Source organism: Triturus cristatus, chromosome 1_2 (genome assembly GCF_964204655.1).
Source record: "Triturus cristatus chromosome 1_2, aTriCri1.1, whole genome shotgun sequence".
NCBI lineage: Eukaryota > Metazoa > Chordata > Amphibia > Caudata > Salamandridae > Triturus > Triturus cristatus.
Window position 1 is genome coordinate 1,092,836,779 of NC_140580.1, and position 19,043 is coordinate 1,092,855,821.

Consider the following 19,043-nt stretch of genomic DNA (forward strand, 5'->3'; position numbering starts at 1 on the left):
TTGAGCTTTGAACGCATCAGTACCACTGTTAAAAAGCCTCTCCCAAAAACTCAGAGGGAGGTGTGTGCTTTCTTTGGCATTACTTCCTATTTTCGTCAGTGGCTCCATAACTACTCGCTATTAAGCCCCTGCTAGCACTAACCACTAAAGATGTGCATGAATTCTTGCCCTGGACGCATGAATGCCAGTTGTCTTTTAAGCAATTAAAAGTCGCGCTGTGCTCGGTACATCTGATTACATGAAGCCGTTGGTGCTGTACATACACGAAACGGCTGGCTGTGCGCTCTGTTATGACACAGGCTTTTGGAGGTAAGTAACGGCCGTGTGCTTACTTTTCTGCTATCTTGGACCCTGTCGCAAGAGCCCTCCCAAACTGTCAAGAGCGGTTGCAGCTTTGGCCGTCTCTATAAGCTGGGCTCGTACTGGATACTGACCTCACAGTTGAGGTACCCCATCCTGTGGATACCCTTTTGAATAAGACTAAGACGCAGCACCTCTCCAGTGCGCGGTTATAAGCTAACTTTTTTTGCACCACATGTTACGATCAAAAGATGTGCCACTCTGAACCCAGCCACGTTACTAACCCTCCCTTCTGAGAGTGAGGAAATTGACATACATGATTGTATCTTCCGGACAGAGGAAGAGACGAAAGGACGGGTAGACATGACTGATTTTCCCTTATCTGACCCCCAATGGGAGCTATAGGTCAATGGCTCTTGTTTTAAGTTATTAGATGGCACTACAACTGCTGCATATGCGATCACAACACTGCACACCGTAGTTGAGATGTCACGAGTTCCCCATCAGTCTGCCAAAGCAGCAGAACTTGTTGCCCTTATATGAGCCTGTGAGTTGAGGGAGAGACTGGCTGTCAATATCTATACTGACAGTCAATACGCATTTGGAGTCGCCCATAATTTTGGACGGCTCTGGGAAGAGAGGGGATTTCTCACTTCGCAAGGGGTGAAGATACAACATAGCCCCCTTATACATAGGCTTTGCCGGCTTTGACACTCCAAGAAATTTGTGATAGCGAAGTGCCCAAAGAACAAGTTACTTACCTTCGGTAACGATAAATCTGTAAGAAACATTAGTTAGATTCCTCACCTTACAATATCCCCAGGCGTCAGGCTGGATCCGGAAAGATTTTATCAGCAATACCCTTGCGCGTCGCTATGCGTCGTCTGCGGCTCCGCGTCCGTCGTCTGCGTCGGGATGACGTCTGAGCACTTGGACGCCGCCCTCGCGCGCTGACGTCAGTTCTTTTTTCCTCGCCAGACAGCGCCGATCCGGGAAGAGCATACCCGTTTTGTCATTTTTTGACTAAACTTTTTGAACTCTTTTGGTTCTATTCTCGTCGACATCGACTCTGGTGCCGTCAGGGATGCCTGGCTTTAAAGCTTGTGACTCCTGTCACCGACTGATGTCGGTCACGGACCACCACCGCCGGTGCCTCTATTGCCTTGGGGCCGACCACGATGCAGAGTCGTGCTTCGACTGCCGGGCCTTGACTTCGAAGGCTAGGCGGGAGCGGTCCCGCAAGCTACTCGAGTTCTGGCAGTCGGCTCTGCGCCGTTTAAGGTCCCGGTCGAGGGACCGGTCGTGGAGCCGCAGCCACCACCGATTGTCAGGGTCCACGTCTTCGAGATCCGGTAAGTCGAAGCATAGCAAGAAGTCAAAGGAGCGACATCGCTCTTCGGGCTCCCCTCGCCGGTTGCACGACTCGGCCGAGGGTTCGGGTGGCACCACCCGAGCGGCTCCATCGGAGCCGCGGGGGTCACGTCCGTCCCCATACCCTCCGGTCCATGGGACTGACGCGACTCCGGCGGAGGTCAGTGCCTTCCTCATGGCCATGAGGAGTCTGGCTCCTCCGTCTAAGAAATTAGTGATAGTGAAGTGCCCAAAAGGCAATTACTGACTATGTGGGTAAAGGGAGTGCATTCGCAGATCAGACAGCTAAGGAGGCAGCCCGAACAAAGATGAAAAAGATGTCTGTAGCAGGTCCTGCTAGGTGGGTGCCCGAGGTTACCATGTTTGAGGATACACTGGAAACCGTCAAGGAGATACAGAGTGACGCAACTATTGAGGAGTTAGCGGTATGGCAGGAAAGCACTGCATGTTTAGATGAAGATGGGTGTGGACTGATAAGTCAGGAAAATAGAGATGGATGCTGCCAGATGCATATGTACACCCCATAGTCACCATGGCGCACCTATCTCCTATCAGTGCTAAAGGCATTTGTAAGTTGTTAGATCCTGTATGGTAAAATGATAACATCTCGAAGGCAGCCGCCCATTTGGTCAAATATTGTATGGTGTGTATGATACACAATCCTGGAAAGGGTACCCCTACGCCACCTGGCAATTTCGCACCCCCTACTTTCCCTTTTGAGGTCCTCCAATTAGATTACATAGAGATGGATCGAGTCAACAACTTGAAATGTGTTGGTGGTTGTTTGTGCGTTCAGTAAATGGGTTGAGGCTTACGCCACTAAAGAAAGCCGCACTAGCGACTGCGAAAGTACTCCTGAAGGAGTTTTTTCCTTGCTTCGGCTTACCCAGTTTGATTTGGAGTGACAATGGAAGTCACTTCAATGCTAAAGTGATACAGTTGGTGTGTGAGGGACTACATATCAAACTGAAATTTCATTCTGCAAATCACCCCCAGTCAGCAGGTACAATGGTACTTTCAAACTGAAATTGGCAAAGATTCTGGAGAGCACAGGGTTACAGTGGCCAGATGCTTTACCATTAGCCCTTTTGCCTACAAGAGCGACAACCCATTCTAGGACAGGATTGTTTGGGAGCTCGGCACACGTTTGGGGCGTGAGAATGATGCATGTTGAATGTGGCAGTGCCCCCTGAGGTCAGGGCCATTCAGGAGCCCTGTTCTACTGGCCCATCTGTGCGTGAGTCCCAGTCCATTAGCCCCTCTGTGCCTGAGCCCCTCTTTCCTGCCCCCTCTGTGCCTGGAACAGTTAGGTACAATTTGCGCCCACGACGGAGGAACAGTGCACCGGAGGAACAGTGCACCAAAGGAAAAGTAAGATTAGCAGGGATAGACTCGATAAGTCAGGCAACAGTAGCATAGGGAGAGGAAAGATTGGTGCATGGTTTGGTCACTGGACAGGATAGCCCGAAAGTGGGGGGTACTTTATCATGTACGATGTGGGATTTTCTTCAAAAGTTGGTTTGACAGCTCCACCGCCGGTGCTCCACAGCGCCAACGTTGATTAACAATAGGAGTCTGCCAGCAAGGCTCTAATAGACGCTGTGAACATTTGGCTTTTGCCCTTTGTTTTCTTGCATTCTTTCCCCCCTTGGTTCCACAATGTATCAGTTTGGCCGACCCATTACTCAGGAGGAACAGCCATTTGCAGCACCGCGTTTAGAGCGGAATGAGTCTAGTTGGTCTGGTTGCTCCACAAAGAGCAAAATAATTTTTGTAGTTATCGTTGTGCTTTTTGTAATAACAATACTTGGAGTAGCAATGGTTCCTGTGGGAGAAATACCCAGTACGTTCCCTGGTTGGTACAACGCCTGTTCCCCCCCCCCGAACACGTTTATTACTTTGGCCCCTCACAAAGGGGAACATTGCAAAACATATGTAGACTATGTATTTTTGCAAATGTTGCATCAGGCCCATGATATGTCTAACGCTACTAATTGCTGGATCTGTGGTTTACTCCGCTCAGTTACACATAAGAGGGATATCCTGATATCAATGCCATAATCCTATATGGGAAGTTGAGGGGTGGTTTGAACTGTTTACTATGGTGCATTATCACTTTCATTCTTCTGCTATGAATAGGACATCTGCTGACTCTTGCACAGTGGTAGAATATATACGTTTCCACCAAGGGTTTAATTCCACGGAGTCCGGAGGAAAAGTGACCCCGGGTACATTGTCCCCATCAGCTGTGTATGAATATATATGAGAAGGTAAAGAACGAAACCTGGCTTCAAAATGAAATATTCGATTTTCAAGGGTTCAATGCCACTGAATATTTTCGATCATTTAAAATACGTAATATTACGAAGGAAGAGGCAATGCCGGTATCAGTAGTCAACACAACAGCTGGTTTAGGTGTCCAGGGAATAGGTAAGGTTAAAGTAGGAGAGAGCAATTGCAATTACACCTATACATTAAGTACGATTAGTAGCCTGCCTTTGCTCCCACCACATAACGTGTATTTTGTTTGTGGGTCTCAAGCTTATGTTTGGCTTCCTAGGAGATGGTCAGGCACGTTACCTCTTTTCTTCTTCCTTCAGTGTATATAGCACCGTCCACTTACCATAAGGACTATCTATTGCAGCGTAGGAGTACATACCTGTCCTAAATCAGAAGGGTTATTAACACATAAGATCTAGATCAGACAGACACCACTTTGCAGCAGTTTACAGATGCTATGAAGGGTATTATACACTTTTGGGGCTGTATGTCCAATAGCCTTAACATTTGTCGGCTCACAAGAGTTGTAGAAAGGGTCATTAATACAACAGCTGGAATTTTGACAAATATTACAGCTGAGCTCCAGGCTACGAGGCTTGTTGCCTTACAAAACAGGATGGTGTTCGACGTCATCCTTGCTGATTGGGGCAGGGCTTGTCACATCATTGGCAGTAGTTGTTGCGTATACATACCCGACCACGCCCCTAATGTGTATGCTGCCGTACAGAAATTACATAGACTCATCTGACATACATCAGGAGAGTGGCACATGGACTTTCTCTGGATGGTTATGGGGCCTGCTGGCGTCCTGGGGGTGGAAGATCCTCATTTTAAATGGGTAAACCCATTGGAGGGTGATTAATGCATGAATTTACTGCAGGTCCCAGCATGCACCTCAAACAGGGGATAATTAACGTGCACACCGGAAGCAGCACACCGGAGGCAAACACTTGTTAATTTCTGTGCATGGGACAGTGCAGTGCACGCAATTCTTAAGCTGCTCAATTTGGCCTCTGAAGAAAGGGAAAACATTCCCTGAAACGAGTCAGGCTGGGGGACAGAAAGAAGGGATGAGAAGCTGCCTGCCTTTGGAAAATAAAGGATGTTTCCTACCTGCATTGGAGTGCGGCCTCGTATCTGGGGAAAACTTGGATATATATATATTCACTGAAAAAACCATAGGTTTCAGACATGTTATAGTTAGCGGAAATTTTACTGATAAAAAACCAATGAAATTCCCCCGTTATAGTTAGTGCAGGCAACTATAACTCACGCGACCGCAATCCTCTGCTGATGCTAATACTGTATTTAGACACTTATTTGCCCATGTCTTCTCCCATAAATTTTTAGCTATACATATATTACAAATATTTTTTTTTCATAAAGACACATATGTCATCAGCAGAAGATTGCGGTCGCGTGAGTTATAGTTGCCTGCACTAACTATAACGGGGGAATTTCATTGGTTTTTTATCAGGAAAATTTCCGCTAACTATAACATGTCTGAAACCTATGGTTTTTTCAGTGAATTTGCAAGGTTTTTTAAATGCTAATTCCCAACTATAACGTGTGTGAAACCTATGGTTTTTTCAGTGAATTTGTACGGTTTTTTAAATGCTAAGTTACTTTACGCCATTCGTGGCGTGCACGCCCACTTAACGCAGTTCGTTCCGTGCGCGCACGGTGCGCTTCGCGCACCGTGCGCGCACAGTGAGCACGCGGTGCGCTTCGCGCACCGCGCGCCCACTTTACGCAGTTAGTGCCGTACACGCAAGGTGGGCACGCAGTGCGCTACGCGCACCGCGTGCCCACGTTACGCACCGTGCGCACATGGAGGACATATTATGCGCTTCCTTGTGATAGGTAATCTGTTACATTTAATTTGTAAGTGATGACAATAATATGCCATGCACAGAGAGTGTTGTTTTTTTTTTATTAAAATTTTTAGCGTAAGCGCACCGTACGCGTACGGTAAGCGTAATCGGCGAAATTTTCAAAAAATAAAAATGTACCGTTTTTGGCCTTGGGGGATCTTTGAGGACTCAACTAACATGGCTATGTGCATGGGCGCTGTCTAAACAGCCCCTTTATATGTTTTTTGCCTTTGTTTACAGCCCCCCCCCTCAGAGTGCGAGAGAGAAAATGGCGGCCGCCGCTTCCTGGTTTCGACCGATTCGAATGTTTACTTAGATGTAACAGCCAATCAGAATCGCGCTCGCGCACGCCACCGTACGGTAAGCTTACGGTAAGCGTACCGTAAGCTGGCTCAGATATATATATTGATTTAAAGGCTATTTTCTCAGAATCTACTGAACAGATTTACACCAAACCTACAAAAGGCACTTCCTTGACCTCAGGACTACCTCTCTGCCAAATTTCTAGTAATTCTGTTCAGCCGTTCGGGCTGTAGCCCTGTCTAAAGGTCCTATGGAAAAATGCATGGGAAAAACGCCTTCTGGGACCCCCCTTTTATCTCAGCCCCCGCTTGACGAATCCCCCCCGAGACTTTCAGGGTAGGAGCGGAGCGTAGCGCCCCACCTATTTTGAGAAATTCGCGAGGATTCGTCGACCGGCGCCAAAGTTATTCAAAATAGAATGTTGCGGATTTCCTATGGAAACAGGGTCCTAACTATAACTACCTACTGTCGACCGCCAGTAGGTAATATATATATATATATATATATTTATATTATCTACTGGCGGTCGCCAGTAGATAGTTCTAGTTAGGACCGTGTATCCATAGGAAATCTGAAAATTCTATTTTGAATAACTTCGGCGCCGGTTGACGAATCCTCGCGAAATTTTCAAAACTAATGGGGCGCTCCGCTCAGCTCCTACCCTGAAAGTCTCGGGGTGATTCGTCAAGCAGGGGCCGAGAAAAAAGGGGGGTCCCAAAACACGTTTTCCCCATGCATAGGACCTTTAGTCGAAGGTACAGCCCGAACGGCTGAACAGAATTACTTGAAATTTGGCAGAGGGGTAGTCCTCAGGTCAGGGAAGTGCCTTTTGCATGTATGGAGTAAATCTGTTCAGTATTTCCTGAGAAAATTGCAGTTAAAGCACATAAATATCTATAGGCGCGCACGGTGCGCGCACCCTAACGTGCACAAGCGTAATGCTGATTGGTGGTTACATGTCCGTCAACGTTCGAATCGATCGAAATCAGGAAGTGTCGGCCGCCATTTTGTTTGTTGTGGGTGCGAGAGTGAAAAAAAGAGGTGGCGAACGTGAAAAGGGGGCAGGGTAGAGAGTTCTTGACTCCCTAGCCTTTGTCAGGGGGTCCCTAAAGGACCCCGAAGGGTGAAAAAACTTTTTTTTTTTTTGTTTTTTTTTTTTTTTTTTTTTTAAATCGCTGGGTGCGCGCATGGCGAAAAACCTTAAAAATAAATAAATTAAAAAAAACCATAACTTAGCATTTAAAAAATTTCACTCGTAAAAAACCAATGAAATTCCCCCGTTATAGTTAGGTCAGATAACTATAACTCGCGCGACCGCCACTCTATCACAAGGATGATGTCATGAGTGATGCCACTGACCATGTCATGAGTGATGTAATATGTGACGTCATGAGCACTGGATTGCGGGCGCGCAAGTCATAGTTACCTGACCTAACTATAACGGGGGAATTTCATTGGTTTTTTACGAGTGAAATGTCCACCTAACTATAACGTGTGAAACCTATGGTTTTTTAAGTGTATATATATATATATATATATATATATATATATATATATATATATATATATATATATATATATATATATATATATATATATATATATATATATAAAAATATACACATATTACCTACTGGCGGTCGCCAGTAGGTAGTTATAGTTAGGACCACGTTTCCATAGGAAATCCGCAACATTCTATTTTGAATAACTTTGGCGCCGGTCGACGAATCCTTGCGAATTTTTCAAAATAGGTGGGGCGCTCCGCTCCGCTCCTACCCTGAAAGTCTCGGGGGGATTCGTCAAGCGGGGGCTGAGATAAAAGGGGGGTCCCAAAACGCGTTTTTCCCATGCATTTTTCCATAGGACCTTTAGACACAGCTACAGCCCGAACGGCTGAACAGAATTACTAGAAATTTGGCAGAGAGGTAGTCCTCAGGTCAAGGAAGTGCCTTTTGTAGGTTTGGTGTAAATCTGTTCAGTAGATTATGAGAAAATAGCCTTTAAATCAATATATATATCTGTAAGCGCGCTCCGTGCGCGCTGGGTGCGCGCACCTCGCCGTGCGCGAGCGCAATTCTGATTGGTTGTTAGATCTTAGTAAACATTCGAATCGGTGGAAATCAGGAAGCGGCGGCCGCCATTTTGTCTATCGCATAAAGAGGGGGTGATAAACAAAGGGGGAGAACTTGAAAAGGGGGCAGAGTGGGTAGAAATTGACTCAGTAGGCATTGTAAGGGGGTCAAAGTAGGACCTTGTAGGGCAAAAAAAAAAAGATTTATATTTTGTTAAAAAATATCGCCGAGTGCGCGCACCCAGCGCGCACCCGGAAAAAAACTTTATTAAACAAATAAAAAAAAAATCGCATTTAAGTGTTTAGATATAAGGTGGCTCTAAAAAGAGCCCTTGTGTTTATTGTTTGTTTTTTGGTACCTAGTTAGTTCAGCTAACTATAACTCGCGCGCCCGCAATGCACTGCTGATGACGTCACATATTACATCACTCATGACATGGTCAGTGACATCACTGATGACATCTCAAATGACATCACTGATGACATCATCCAGTGAATCTCTGTTTTTCTGAAAATTAAATATGTTTTATATATGTATATCTCAAGGTCGATGGAAGAATAAACGGCACTAACTGCGTAAAGTGGGCGCGCGGTGCGCGAAGCGCACCGCGTGCTCACTGTGCGCGCACGGTGCGCGAAGCGCACCGTGCGCGCACGGAACGAACTGCGTTAAGTGGGCGCGCACGCCACGAATGGCGTAAAGTAACTTAGCATTTAAAAAACCGTACAAATTCACTGAAAAAACCATAGGTTTCACACACGTTATAGTTAGGAATTAGCATTTAAAAAACCTTGCAAATTCACTGAAAAAACCATAGGTTTCACACATGTTATAGTTAGCGGAAATTTTACTGATAAAAAACCAATGAAATTCCCCCGTTATAGTTAGAGCAGGCAACTATAACTCACGCGACCGCAATCTTCTGCTGATGACATATGTGTCTTTATGAGAAAAAAAATATTTGTAATATACGTATAGCTAAAAATGTATGGAAGAAGACATGGGCAAATAAGTGTCTAAATACAGTATTAGCATCAGCAGAGGATTGCGGTCGCGTGAGTTATAGTTGCCTGCACTAACTATAACAGGGGAATTTCATTGGTTTTTTATCAGTAAAATTTCCGCTAACTAGAACATGTGTGAAACCTATGGTTTTTTCAGTGAATATATATATATATATATATATATATATATATACATATACACATATACATGCATACATACACACACATAAATTGGTGACACCAGATTGTTGAAATAATTAGGAGCAATACAATGGGATGTCAGAGCATCCATCATGATGTTGACAACAATTATTGACAATCATAGTTGCTGGTCGCACATTGTCAGTTTTGGATACTCGCCCCGCATGGCCCTCTCACAGAAGGGTAACAGTATTTGGCGGTCAAATCAGAGTCTGCAGGTGAGCCATGCCCTACATCCCCGTGACAGGTTTTCAACATCTCAATAGTCTGTTACAATACTAACACAAAAATCTCAGCAAACAATAAAATAATGAAAATCTCTTCTCCCCCCCCCCCCCCCCTTCCCCTCAGGCATGTTGCTCAATCATCTACATCTCTGTGGAGTATAGTATCTAGTCATGCAAGGTATCAAGCTCAGTAATTCAAACAGGAGGAGATCCAAAGAGGGGAAGCCGTTATACAATACATGCTTTTAATCCCCCAGGCTACCTGCCCAGGTAGGACAATATTTCAACCCCCACGCACAGATCTCCTAATTCAAGGGGTGGATCATAATCATCAGACGGGTGCTTGAGCGAGTCTACTAGCACCACCAATGCTCTCGCCGTGTCCAGCATCTTTTCATTACCCAGTCTCTGGGCCATTTGCAATCGAAAAATCCCTTCACAGTCAGCCCATAGTATAAATTCCCGCAGCCACCTTGAAACACTAGGGGCACAGGTCGCCTTCCAGTGGCTGGTAATTTCTCGTTTAGCCAGGACTAACCCCAGGTCTATGAATTTGCTGGTAACTTTATTTCGGGAAATATGAGGAAACCAGTGTAGTAGGCAATATCCCGGGGTCAGTGTGCTGTATCTTTCCGTTATGTCTCCTAGCTTAGTCAATACCACCCTCCAGAACCCCTCCAATAATGGACACCCCCAGAACATATGTAAAAATTCGGCATTTTCTAACTTACACCGCGGGCAAGCTAAGATTAATACTCATTAATCTTAGGCAGGGTGAGATATGGTCTGTGGAGGCCAAAAAAGTGGATTAGTTGGAATCACGCATTTCTGGAACACTTCCATGCTCTTTCTTATAATGCTTCCCACGGCTTCTCATCTATGGGTATCCCAAGGTCTGTTTCCAATTTAATACGCAAACTCTCCAAGGGACACCTGACCTCCGGTGTGAGCCGCCTATAATGGCAAGTGACCGCCTTAATCGTCCCTGCCGCCGATACCACATACTGGCATGGCAAAGTCGTTGGCGGTTCCACCATCCCCTTCTTCCAATGCTTCCGAATGGCTGCCGTCAGTGCAGCATGTAAGGGAAAGTCCCTCCTAGGAACTTTGTATCTCTAATAAATCATTAAAGGGTAGAAGGGTATTTTCCTCGTAGAGGTCTCTGATAGTGGAGCTCCCCACCTCTTCCCAAATCCGCAATCCCTGCCAGTCTCCCCCATGTGGTAGTGCCTCGCAAACATGCAGCGGAATCCAAGGCGCATATGGGGGCCCCTGCTGGGATTTTCTACTAGCCCGGTTCAAACATTGGCGCATCGCCACAGTTCTCCCAGAGCCGCAGCAGCACGTGAGAGTTGACCCAGATCCGGGTCCGTATCCCCATGGCCCTGCCCATTTCGAAGCCTTCCCGCCATCCATGTCGTGAACCACTGCAGTTGAGCTGCATGATAGTAGGCCTCGAAGTCAGGCACTGCTAAGCCCCCTTCCTGCCTAGGTCTCATCATGGTGGTAAGCGCTACTCTGCGTCTTCCAGAGCCCCATAAAAATCCTGTGATCATGGTGTTAAGTTGATTAAAGAATTCCCGCGGGATCCATAGTGGTAGAGGGTCAAAGTAATAGAGCAAGCGCGGTAGAGTGACCATCTTTAGCAGCGCCATGCGTCTTGCTACTGATAGCGGGAGAGTTCCCCAAAATCCAAAATTACTCTTGGTGGTTCGTAATGCTCGTCCGACATTGCCTTCCAGTAAGTCTGAGGCTGTGTGATAAATACGTACTCCCAAATAAGTCAGGCATCTACTTTCCCATACCACATCTAAAGCACCCGGCGGGTCCTTTCTTCCACCCAAAACAGGGAAAAGACAAGTCTTATTCCAGTTGACCTTAAGGCCCGCCACTCTTCCCAGCCTGGCCAGCAGTCCCTAGCACCGTGCAAATAGTCTGCAGAGTTGGCGAGGAATATTAGGAGATCGTCTGCATATAATGGAATAAATTGGGATTGGCCAATCCCGTCCACTCCCCGGTAGTATCGCCCCGATCGTGCATGGACAGCCAGGGGTTCCACCGCAGTGCGAACAAGAGGGGAGACAGCGGACATCCCAGTCTGGTTTCCCTGCCCACAGCACAGGCCTCTGATATCACACCTCCCGTGCGCACCCTGGCAGTGGAGCTCTTGTACCGTATTGCAGTCCAGGTCAAGAATCCTTCTAGCCCAAAAGCCCTCAAAACTCGAAATTGACATGGCCATTCGACACTGTCGAAGTACTTCTCGATGTCAATCGACAAGATGCACTCCTCATCCCTGTCACGAGTGGGGGCGTCCAGCCGGAGCAGTAGGTGTATATTCATGGCCGTGTTCCGGGATGGAATAAAACCCGCCTGATCTATATGCACAAGCGGCGTCATGTGAATCATCAGACGGCCAGCTAAGATGCAACTTAATGTCTTGTAATCTAGGTTGAGCATGGCGAGGGGACGGTAGGCAGTGCGATCCCAGGCTTGTTTATCCCTCGTTGATACGGGCAAGCACCCCTCTCGCTTTGATGTATTGTAGAGGGCCAACAAACGGGGAGCCAAGACATCTACATATGTGGAGTAGAACTCAACCTGGAGTTCGTCCGTGCCAGGGGTTTTGTTTCTGGCTATGTGTTTTATGGCCCCCCTGATCTCACCTAGTTCAATGTCCCGACCTAGGGTCTCCGCATCGTCCGCATCAATTTGAGGAAGTTAAATGTCCAAGAATTCTTCCCCCCTCTAACACCATTGGGTCGAGTTGACTCGGATACAGGGTAGTATATTATTCAAAGAACTGTGCATTAATCGCTTGTTGCCCATAATGGGTCACACCATCCCTCCCCCGCAGTTCTAAGATAGTCATCGCGCTGGATTGGCCAGCCAAGCCAGCAACGCCCCAGATTTGTCCCTCTCAGCGTGGGCTCGGGCCGTATATGCCCTGTGGTCAAAGCATCTCAACCGTCCCACCTGGATCGCTAGTGCTTAACTGGCTTCCAGCAAATCTGCCCGTCTGTCCACTCTTCCCGGCCTAGCCCTTTCTACGCCCCAGAGCCGTTGTTCCGCTCTCTGTACATCGTTTAGGAGGGCCTTCCGTATGCCCACCACTTTGCCAATACATCGACCCCGTATGACTACTTTGAAAGCATCCCATTCAATGTGGGGGCGGGTAGCCGTGTTAGTATTATTCAGGAAATACTCCTTTATTGCAGTGCCTATTGTGGTTCGAAATACCTGGTCTTCTAATACCTCTGGACGAAGACGCCAGCTTGGAATTGTGGGTCTAGTCCGCACCCAGTTCAAGGATGTCAGTAGGGGATTGTCAGATATCGTCCTGGCTAAGTACTCGCTCAAGGTGATCCCTACATGTACATCTGGGGAGCAGAGAATGGAGTCCAATCGAACATGTAGCTCATGTAGAGCCGAAAAATAAGAGTAGTCCCTCTCCACCGGATGATGGGCTCTCCAAGTGTCTGTCAACCCCCAATGTCGTTGCCAATCTTGCCGGGCTTCTGCTACCCTGTGTGTAGGAGCGTCAGGGAGTGGTGGGTGTGACCGGTCTAGGTTTACATCGATAATGCTATTGAAATACCCCCCCAGGAGCACCGATCCAGTCAGAACCTGCGCTAATGTCTGAGAGTTGAGCGAAGAATGCGGGCTGATCAACGTTAGGGGCGTATATACTCCCTACAGTTATGTCCCGGCCATCCAGGCGCACCACCACAAATCTGCCCTCAGGGTCAATTATTTGTCTAACACATTGAAAGGGGACTCCCGCCTGCACCCATATTAGGGTCCCCCTAGCAAAAGCTGAGTACGTCGTGTGGAACACCTGCCCTCTCCAGCGGCACTGAAGTGCTGTCCCTTCTTTCTGCGTTAAGTGGGTTTCTTGTAATAATGCAATTTGCACCCCTCTTACCAGATAAGCACAGATTTTGTGTCGTCGACTTATGGTGTGCATCCCCCTAACATTCCAGGTCATGCACTTGATACAGACGGAGGAACCCATAGTACAATCTCCAATCCCTCCCGGTGTAACTCTCCTATAGAGACATGCTTGACCCCGAACCAGTTTTCCCCAACAATAAAAACAACCCAACTCCCGCTCCCCAGGACAGGCTCACACAAACAGGTCCCCATCCAAACTAAAGCACTTAAACAGTGAATCATGGAAGTGGCAGAACGTGCTCCGTTAGCATTGGACCCAGAACCCCTCCCCCCGCAGTCATAGAACACTCGGTAAGCCCCCATAGTACTAGTGCCCTCCAGCAATTCACAAACTGAACCTCTAGGACCCAGGGCCATCATTAATCAACAGGCAATCCTCTACCCATAAGAACTGTGGTCTGATCAGCCGAACAGACCATCTGCTGTTTGTGGTATAACGTCCGGAAGTTCAGTGTCAGAGAGCCCATGGACACTGCTCGATCTCGAGCTCTCAGATCTATCTCGTTCGGGATCTGTGGTATTGCTGGTCGGGCTTGCATCTCCATGGCTAATGTCCGCCACCGCTTGCACTGCCCTATCTCGTTCCTGGCGCCTTCCTGCAGGCAAAGGGGCCCTCTGAGGAGGCGAAGAAGAGGTCGACTGCCGTCGGGTAGTGTCTAAGTGCAGGGAGCATGATCCGTTGCCGCGCTGAGTGTCCAGCAGTCACTCTAAGGCGGGCCAGGAACAACATGGGATAGGGGAGATGAAGCTGCCGCAACTTTCGCTTAACAGCCAGAAAGGAAGATCTCTGCCGCTGCACTTCCCTAGTGTAGTCCGAGAAGATCACCCTGCTGTTTCCGATCTGCAGGGTCTGCTTCTTGCGGGCTCGTTGTAGGAGGAGATCTCGATCCAGATAGTGTAGCAATCGCACCACCAGTGGGCCGGGTGGGGCACCAGGCTTAGGTGGTCTGGCCGGGACCCTATCGGCGCGTTCTAGGGCATAGAAGAGAGAGAGGCCCTCTGGGGCCACCTCTGCTTTCATCCAAGCCTCTAAGAACTGGACGGCATCTGCTCCCTCCTCTCGTTCCGGAACCCCTACTATGCGCAGGTTATTTCTTAGTGAGCGTCCCTCACTGTCCTCAGCCCTCACCTCCAATACTTTGATCCTGGTTTCCACTGCATTCAAGGCATGTTGCAGGGTGATGACCATTTCCGGAATGTCCTTCATGGTGTTCTCAATGGTCAGCACTCTCTCAAGTTTGCGGTGATCGTCTTTTACAGGGTGAGATCCGTCCCTACGGCGTATCTTAGTCTCCAGCACCTCTCTCTCGACGCACTCTCATCTTAGTTGGTGTGTTGCTTCGGTTCGTCCACCCGCAGGACCTCAAATCCCTTTTTTCTGGACACTCTTCCCATCATGCGATCTGTTGGAAGAAGTAAGAGGATGGCGCAGGAGGCTCGTGATCCTCAATCCCCCTAGTCAGGATATGGTTTAGCACCCGACGATGGGTACAATATCGGCAGGTTTCTAGCACCCGTGGACTCACACAAGAAGAGTAGTCCCGCCTCCGTCCAGAGGGCGGCGGAGAGGCCCCCTTCACACGGGCCTGAGGGATATCTTCAGTACGCAGGGACTCTAGGTGGTCACTCCAGGGCTCGTAGGGGTATGGCATTGGTCAAGTCAGCTGCGCAGGCCCAGCACCATGCAGGGTTTCATCAGCCAGGGAGCAGCGCAGCGCTGTCTCTTAAGCGCCTCCCGCCAACAGAGTCTGGGTCTGGCACCACTTATTTGTGTTGGAGGTCAGGTCAAGGATCGAAGACCCCAGATCGGTAATCCACAGCTTCCAGGGTGCTTCCTCGTCTCACCAGGAGCCCTCCACGCTGCCATTTTGAAGTCACACAGGTGGGTTCTCATCGTTGTCCATGCCTCGCACACCGGTCTGCCGGTCAAGAGGCGTTCTAAGCACAGCAGCCTCTCCAGCGCCTCAGGGGCATACCCAGAGGATCAACAGGTATTCCGCCGCAATCTGCAGTGCCGGGGGCTACTTCTGCTCGTCAGGATTAATTGTGGGGAGAGAGGCCACGGAGGAACTCCGAGGTCCACTGCTCCCTAAATCGGCATCAAGCCACGCCAGTGACACCAGATTGTTGATTGTCTTTGGTCATACATACAGGGGCACCACTAACTGTGAAAACCTTTATCCTCTTAAAGGAATTCTTACCCTGCTAATAGGAGCAAGAGAAGAAAATCATTCAGCAAAAAGCCTTTCCTCTGTGACATGTTTTAAACAAGGTCACTTTCCAAATAACATTCTCAATTTTGAAAAGGACCTGCTCTGAGAAAAACAAACCCCCCACACCACTAAACATACCATGCACCCGCTACTTGAAGCTCACATAACAGCTAGGAAAGCAGGAAACACTTGGAGAAAATTAAAAGATTTGATACAAATTTCTAAAATAGTATTGTCTTAGGCCACTGTAATCGTATTTTTATCATTCGTCATTCAACTTACTGTATTGGGATTGGTTAGGTTCCTTGCATCTGTCAACCAGCTGCTTAAATGGTTATATGTGCTTCGTCTGTAAAACAATTAATTGCAAGGCTGGTTAACAGGGGCCTAATTAATACACAACTACAAATATTTGCCAATATTTTATTAATTTACCCTCTTCACGCACCAAGACATCCTACTAGAACATGAAATTGGCACAAACGTGAGGGGGTGAGAGAGGGGGTGAGAGAGGGGGTGAGAGCGAAAGAGTGTGTGTGTGTGTGTGTGTGTCACAAATTCTTTAACATTTGATAGGAGTCCAGAATCTAATAAATCAAAGCACAGCCCAAATTCAAGTCTCATTAGAAAGTATTGAAAAACATTGCAATTTATAATTTAAAAAAACCTAAGCTGAACAATCTGAGGTTAAGGTGGACAACAGTCCAAACATTGTGCTATCTATTGCTATAAAAGGTGACATGTAAAGTGCTATCAAAAATTATAAACAGCTTGAATTTTCAAAATATACATAACCAAATTATTATGATCATTACATTCAGGTCCCATCAGGAAACATTCAAGTGCATTTTATTTCTGTTTGGAATCACTTAAGCACCTTCTGCGTCGTCAATATGACTTACATACTCTGTATACTCATTTTAACAAGTAACTGAGGTTTGGAATGGCATGTATTGGCCTGAGACTGACCACGACTGGTTTATTTCTACAATTGATTAAGTCTGGCCTCAGAGAGGGTGCGGCATGCTCTGCACCCCTAGTATTGGCCCGGTGACTCACTATCTCTCTTCCCACTTTAGTTGATTACAACTGAACCCAATGGGGTCAACTTCAACATACTTTCAAAAGGGCATTTGTTGCCACACACCAAGTCTTTAGTTTAGTGTGGAGTTTGGCCTTAAGTCATAACTCTGGCAGGGAATGCAATCTTCGGGTGTTTGAGGCGACAGAGGAAGTAGAGGTTTGTCTTCGCACTTCTTCTGGAATCTGTTCACGTTACTTGCACACCTGTTGGCAGGGTTCTCTCCTGCTGCATGGTGTCAGGGTGGGCCATGACTTGGAGGCTCATTCTAGATTCCAGTGTTTTAGACTTATTGCAACATAGTGTTACCATCTTACAGAAGTGGCTGTGAAAAGAAGTCTTCAGTAATCTCTGGGCTCTTGCTTTGCCAAGCTGTAAGTGCAGTAATATCTATTGAATGTGTACCATCTGCCAGTCTCAGCTTTACATCTGTATGACAAGGAAACATGGCCTACGAAAGCATAGTAAGCTGCTTTATTCGTTGCAGAATGTTTTCCGTGTCTTGTCAGAAAATGCGCTATAATGTAATACATTAAATAAGCTAAATGGACTGTTTCCAATACCATTGTCCACGGTGTGCTGTGCATATGACAAAAGCAATTGCAGTTACAGCCCTATTCACTTATTGTTGCCAGTAAATTAAACCGCTGGCAGCTTCAGCACTACATTCCATGAACAGAGGGTAATATTTTCTGTTCATTGCATGTGTAGGTGTAGATACACATGCTGTGTATAGACAGTAAAGCAGTCCTCCCTAAAGCCAGAGGATGCTGCAGAAGACTGAAAAAGGGTATGTCGGACTTCTTGACCAACATTGGCTTGTTATTGAGCTAAGACATCCATACAATAGTGCTTGGTAAAGGTGTGTGGTGTAGATCAGGTAGCTGCTTTGCAGAGGTCAGCGACTGGAATGTTATCAAAAAAAGGCATAGAGGCTCCTTTTTTGCAGGTTGAATGTGATTTATGGGGTATAGGCAAAGTTCTTAAGGCTTTGCATAACAGGTTTGAATCTGACCAACTAGCATCCTATTCCTGCTTTAGAAGGAGCACATCCTCTCTGTGGGATGGAAAAGGAGACAAGAGCTGGTGTGTCTTACAAAAGGATTATGTTCCATCAATTTTACACGACGGCCCTTTTGACATCTAACGTGTGAACAGCCTTTTCAGAAACTGATTCTGGATGTGTATGACTGGAAGTTCAATTGTTTGGTTAAGTTGGAAACTAGAGACTGCCTTAGGGAGGAACTTGGGGTTTGTTCTAAGGACTATCCTTTTGTTGTGGACTTACAAGAAATGTTACTGCTGGGTAAGAGCCTGAAGCTCACATACACACCTGAGGGAGGGGATAGCCATTAAGAAGGCAGCCTTCAAGGAAGAACTGCACACGGCAAGAGAGGAGTGGTTTGAAAGGAAGTCGGATAAGTTGTGTTAAAACAACGTCGCGGTTACATACGGGGGAAGGTGGCACCCAGGGCAGAATGACTCTTGAGCCCCTCCATTAATGCAACAGCAGCTAAGTGAAGTCTGAGTGAAGTATAAGCGAGGCCCTGACTTCTGCAAGTGAAGCAGATAACAGAAAATGTCTTGGACTGTTGCTTTTAAAGAGTCAATAGGTCTAGGAAGACTGTAGTGCACTATCCTTTTCAATTTTGCTGTGTAGCAAGCTCTGGTGGTATGTCTGTGAACCTCCTTAAGGAAGTAATACATTCTAAAAGCAAGGTCGAATTAGCCACACTAGGACCTCAGGAGCCAAATCCCAAAACTGAGCTGCTTGGGGTTCGGGTGCCCAAGTGTGCCTTGATTTTGGGTAAGGGATGTTTCCCGAAGCCTCCTAACCACAAATGTAAGAGGTGGAAATGCATTGGGAAATATCCCTGAGCAGTTCATCAGTAGTGTATTGACTACAGATTGTGGCAAACTGGAGGCGAAGCATGGACATTGTGAGTTTTCGGCAGAGGCGAAGAGGTCTAAGTGGGGTAACCCCCAACGACGAAAGTACAGGAGGATATACAGGTGAGGTTCTCACTCATGGACTTGTTGCTGGATCCTAAGAAGTCCGAAAAATTGTTGTCCACCCCCAGTAAGTACTTGATCAGTAGATGAACCCTGTGATTAACCCCCCCATCACCACATACCCTATGCTAGAGTGGACCTCTGTAGAGT

The 19,043-nt window shown here is 47.1% G+C and overlaps 1 protein-coding gene across 5 annotated transcripts in view; it reads right to left on the reverse strand.

Annotated features, from left to right (window-relative positions):
* The window catches only part of RAB14 (RAB14, member RAS oncogene family), a 254,427-nt gene that overhangs the window by 57,404 nt on the left and 177,980 nt on the right, over positions 1–19,043 (reverse strand). For all 5 annotated transcript variants that reach the window (XM_085613605.1, XM_085613611.1, XM_085613619.1 and 2 more), the window contains one exon: positions 16,082–16,148. In XM_085613605.1, coding sequence (XP_085469731.1) covers positions 16,082–16,148 — 67 coding nt within the window. The remainder of the gene's footprint in view (positions 1–16,081; positions 16,149–19,043) is intronic.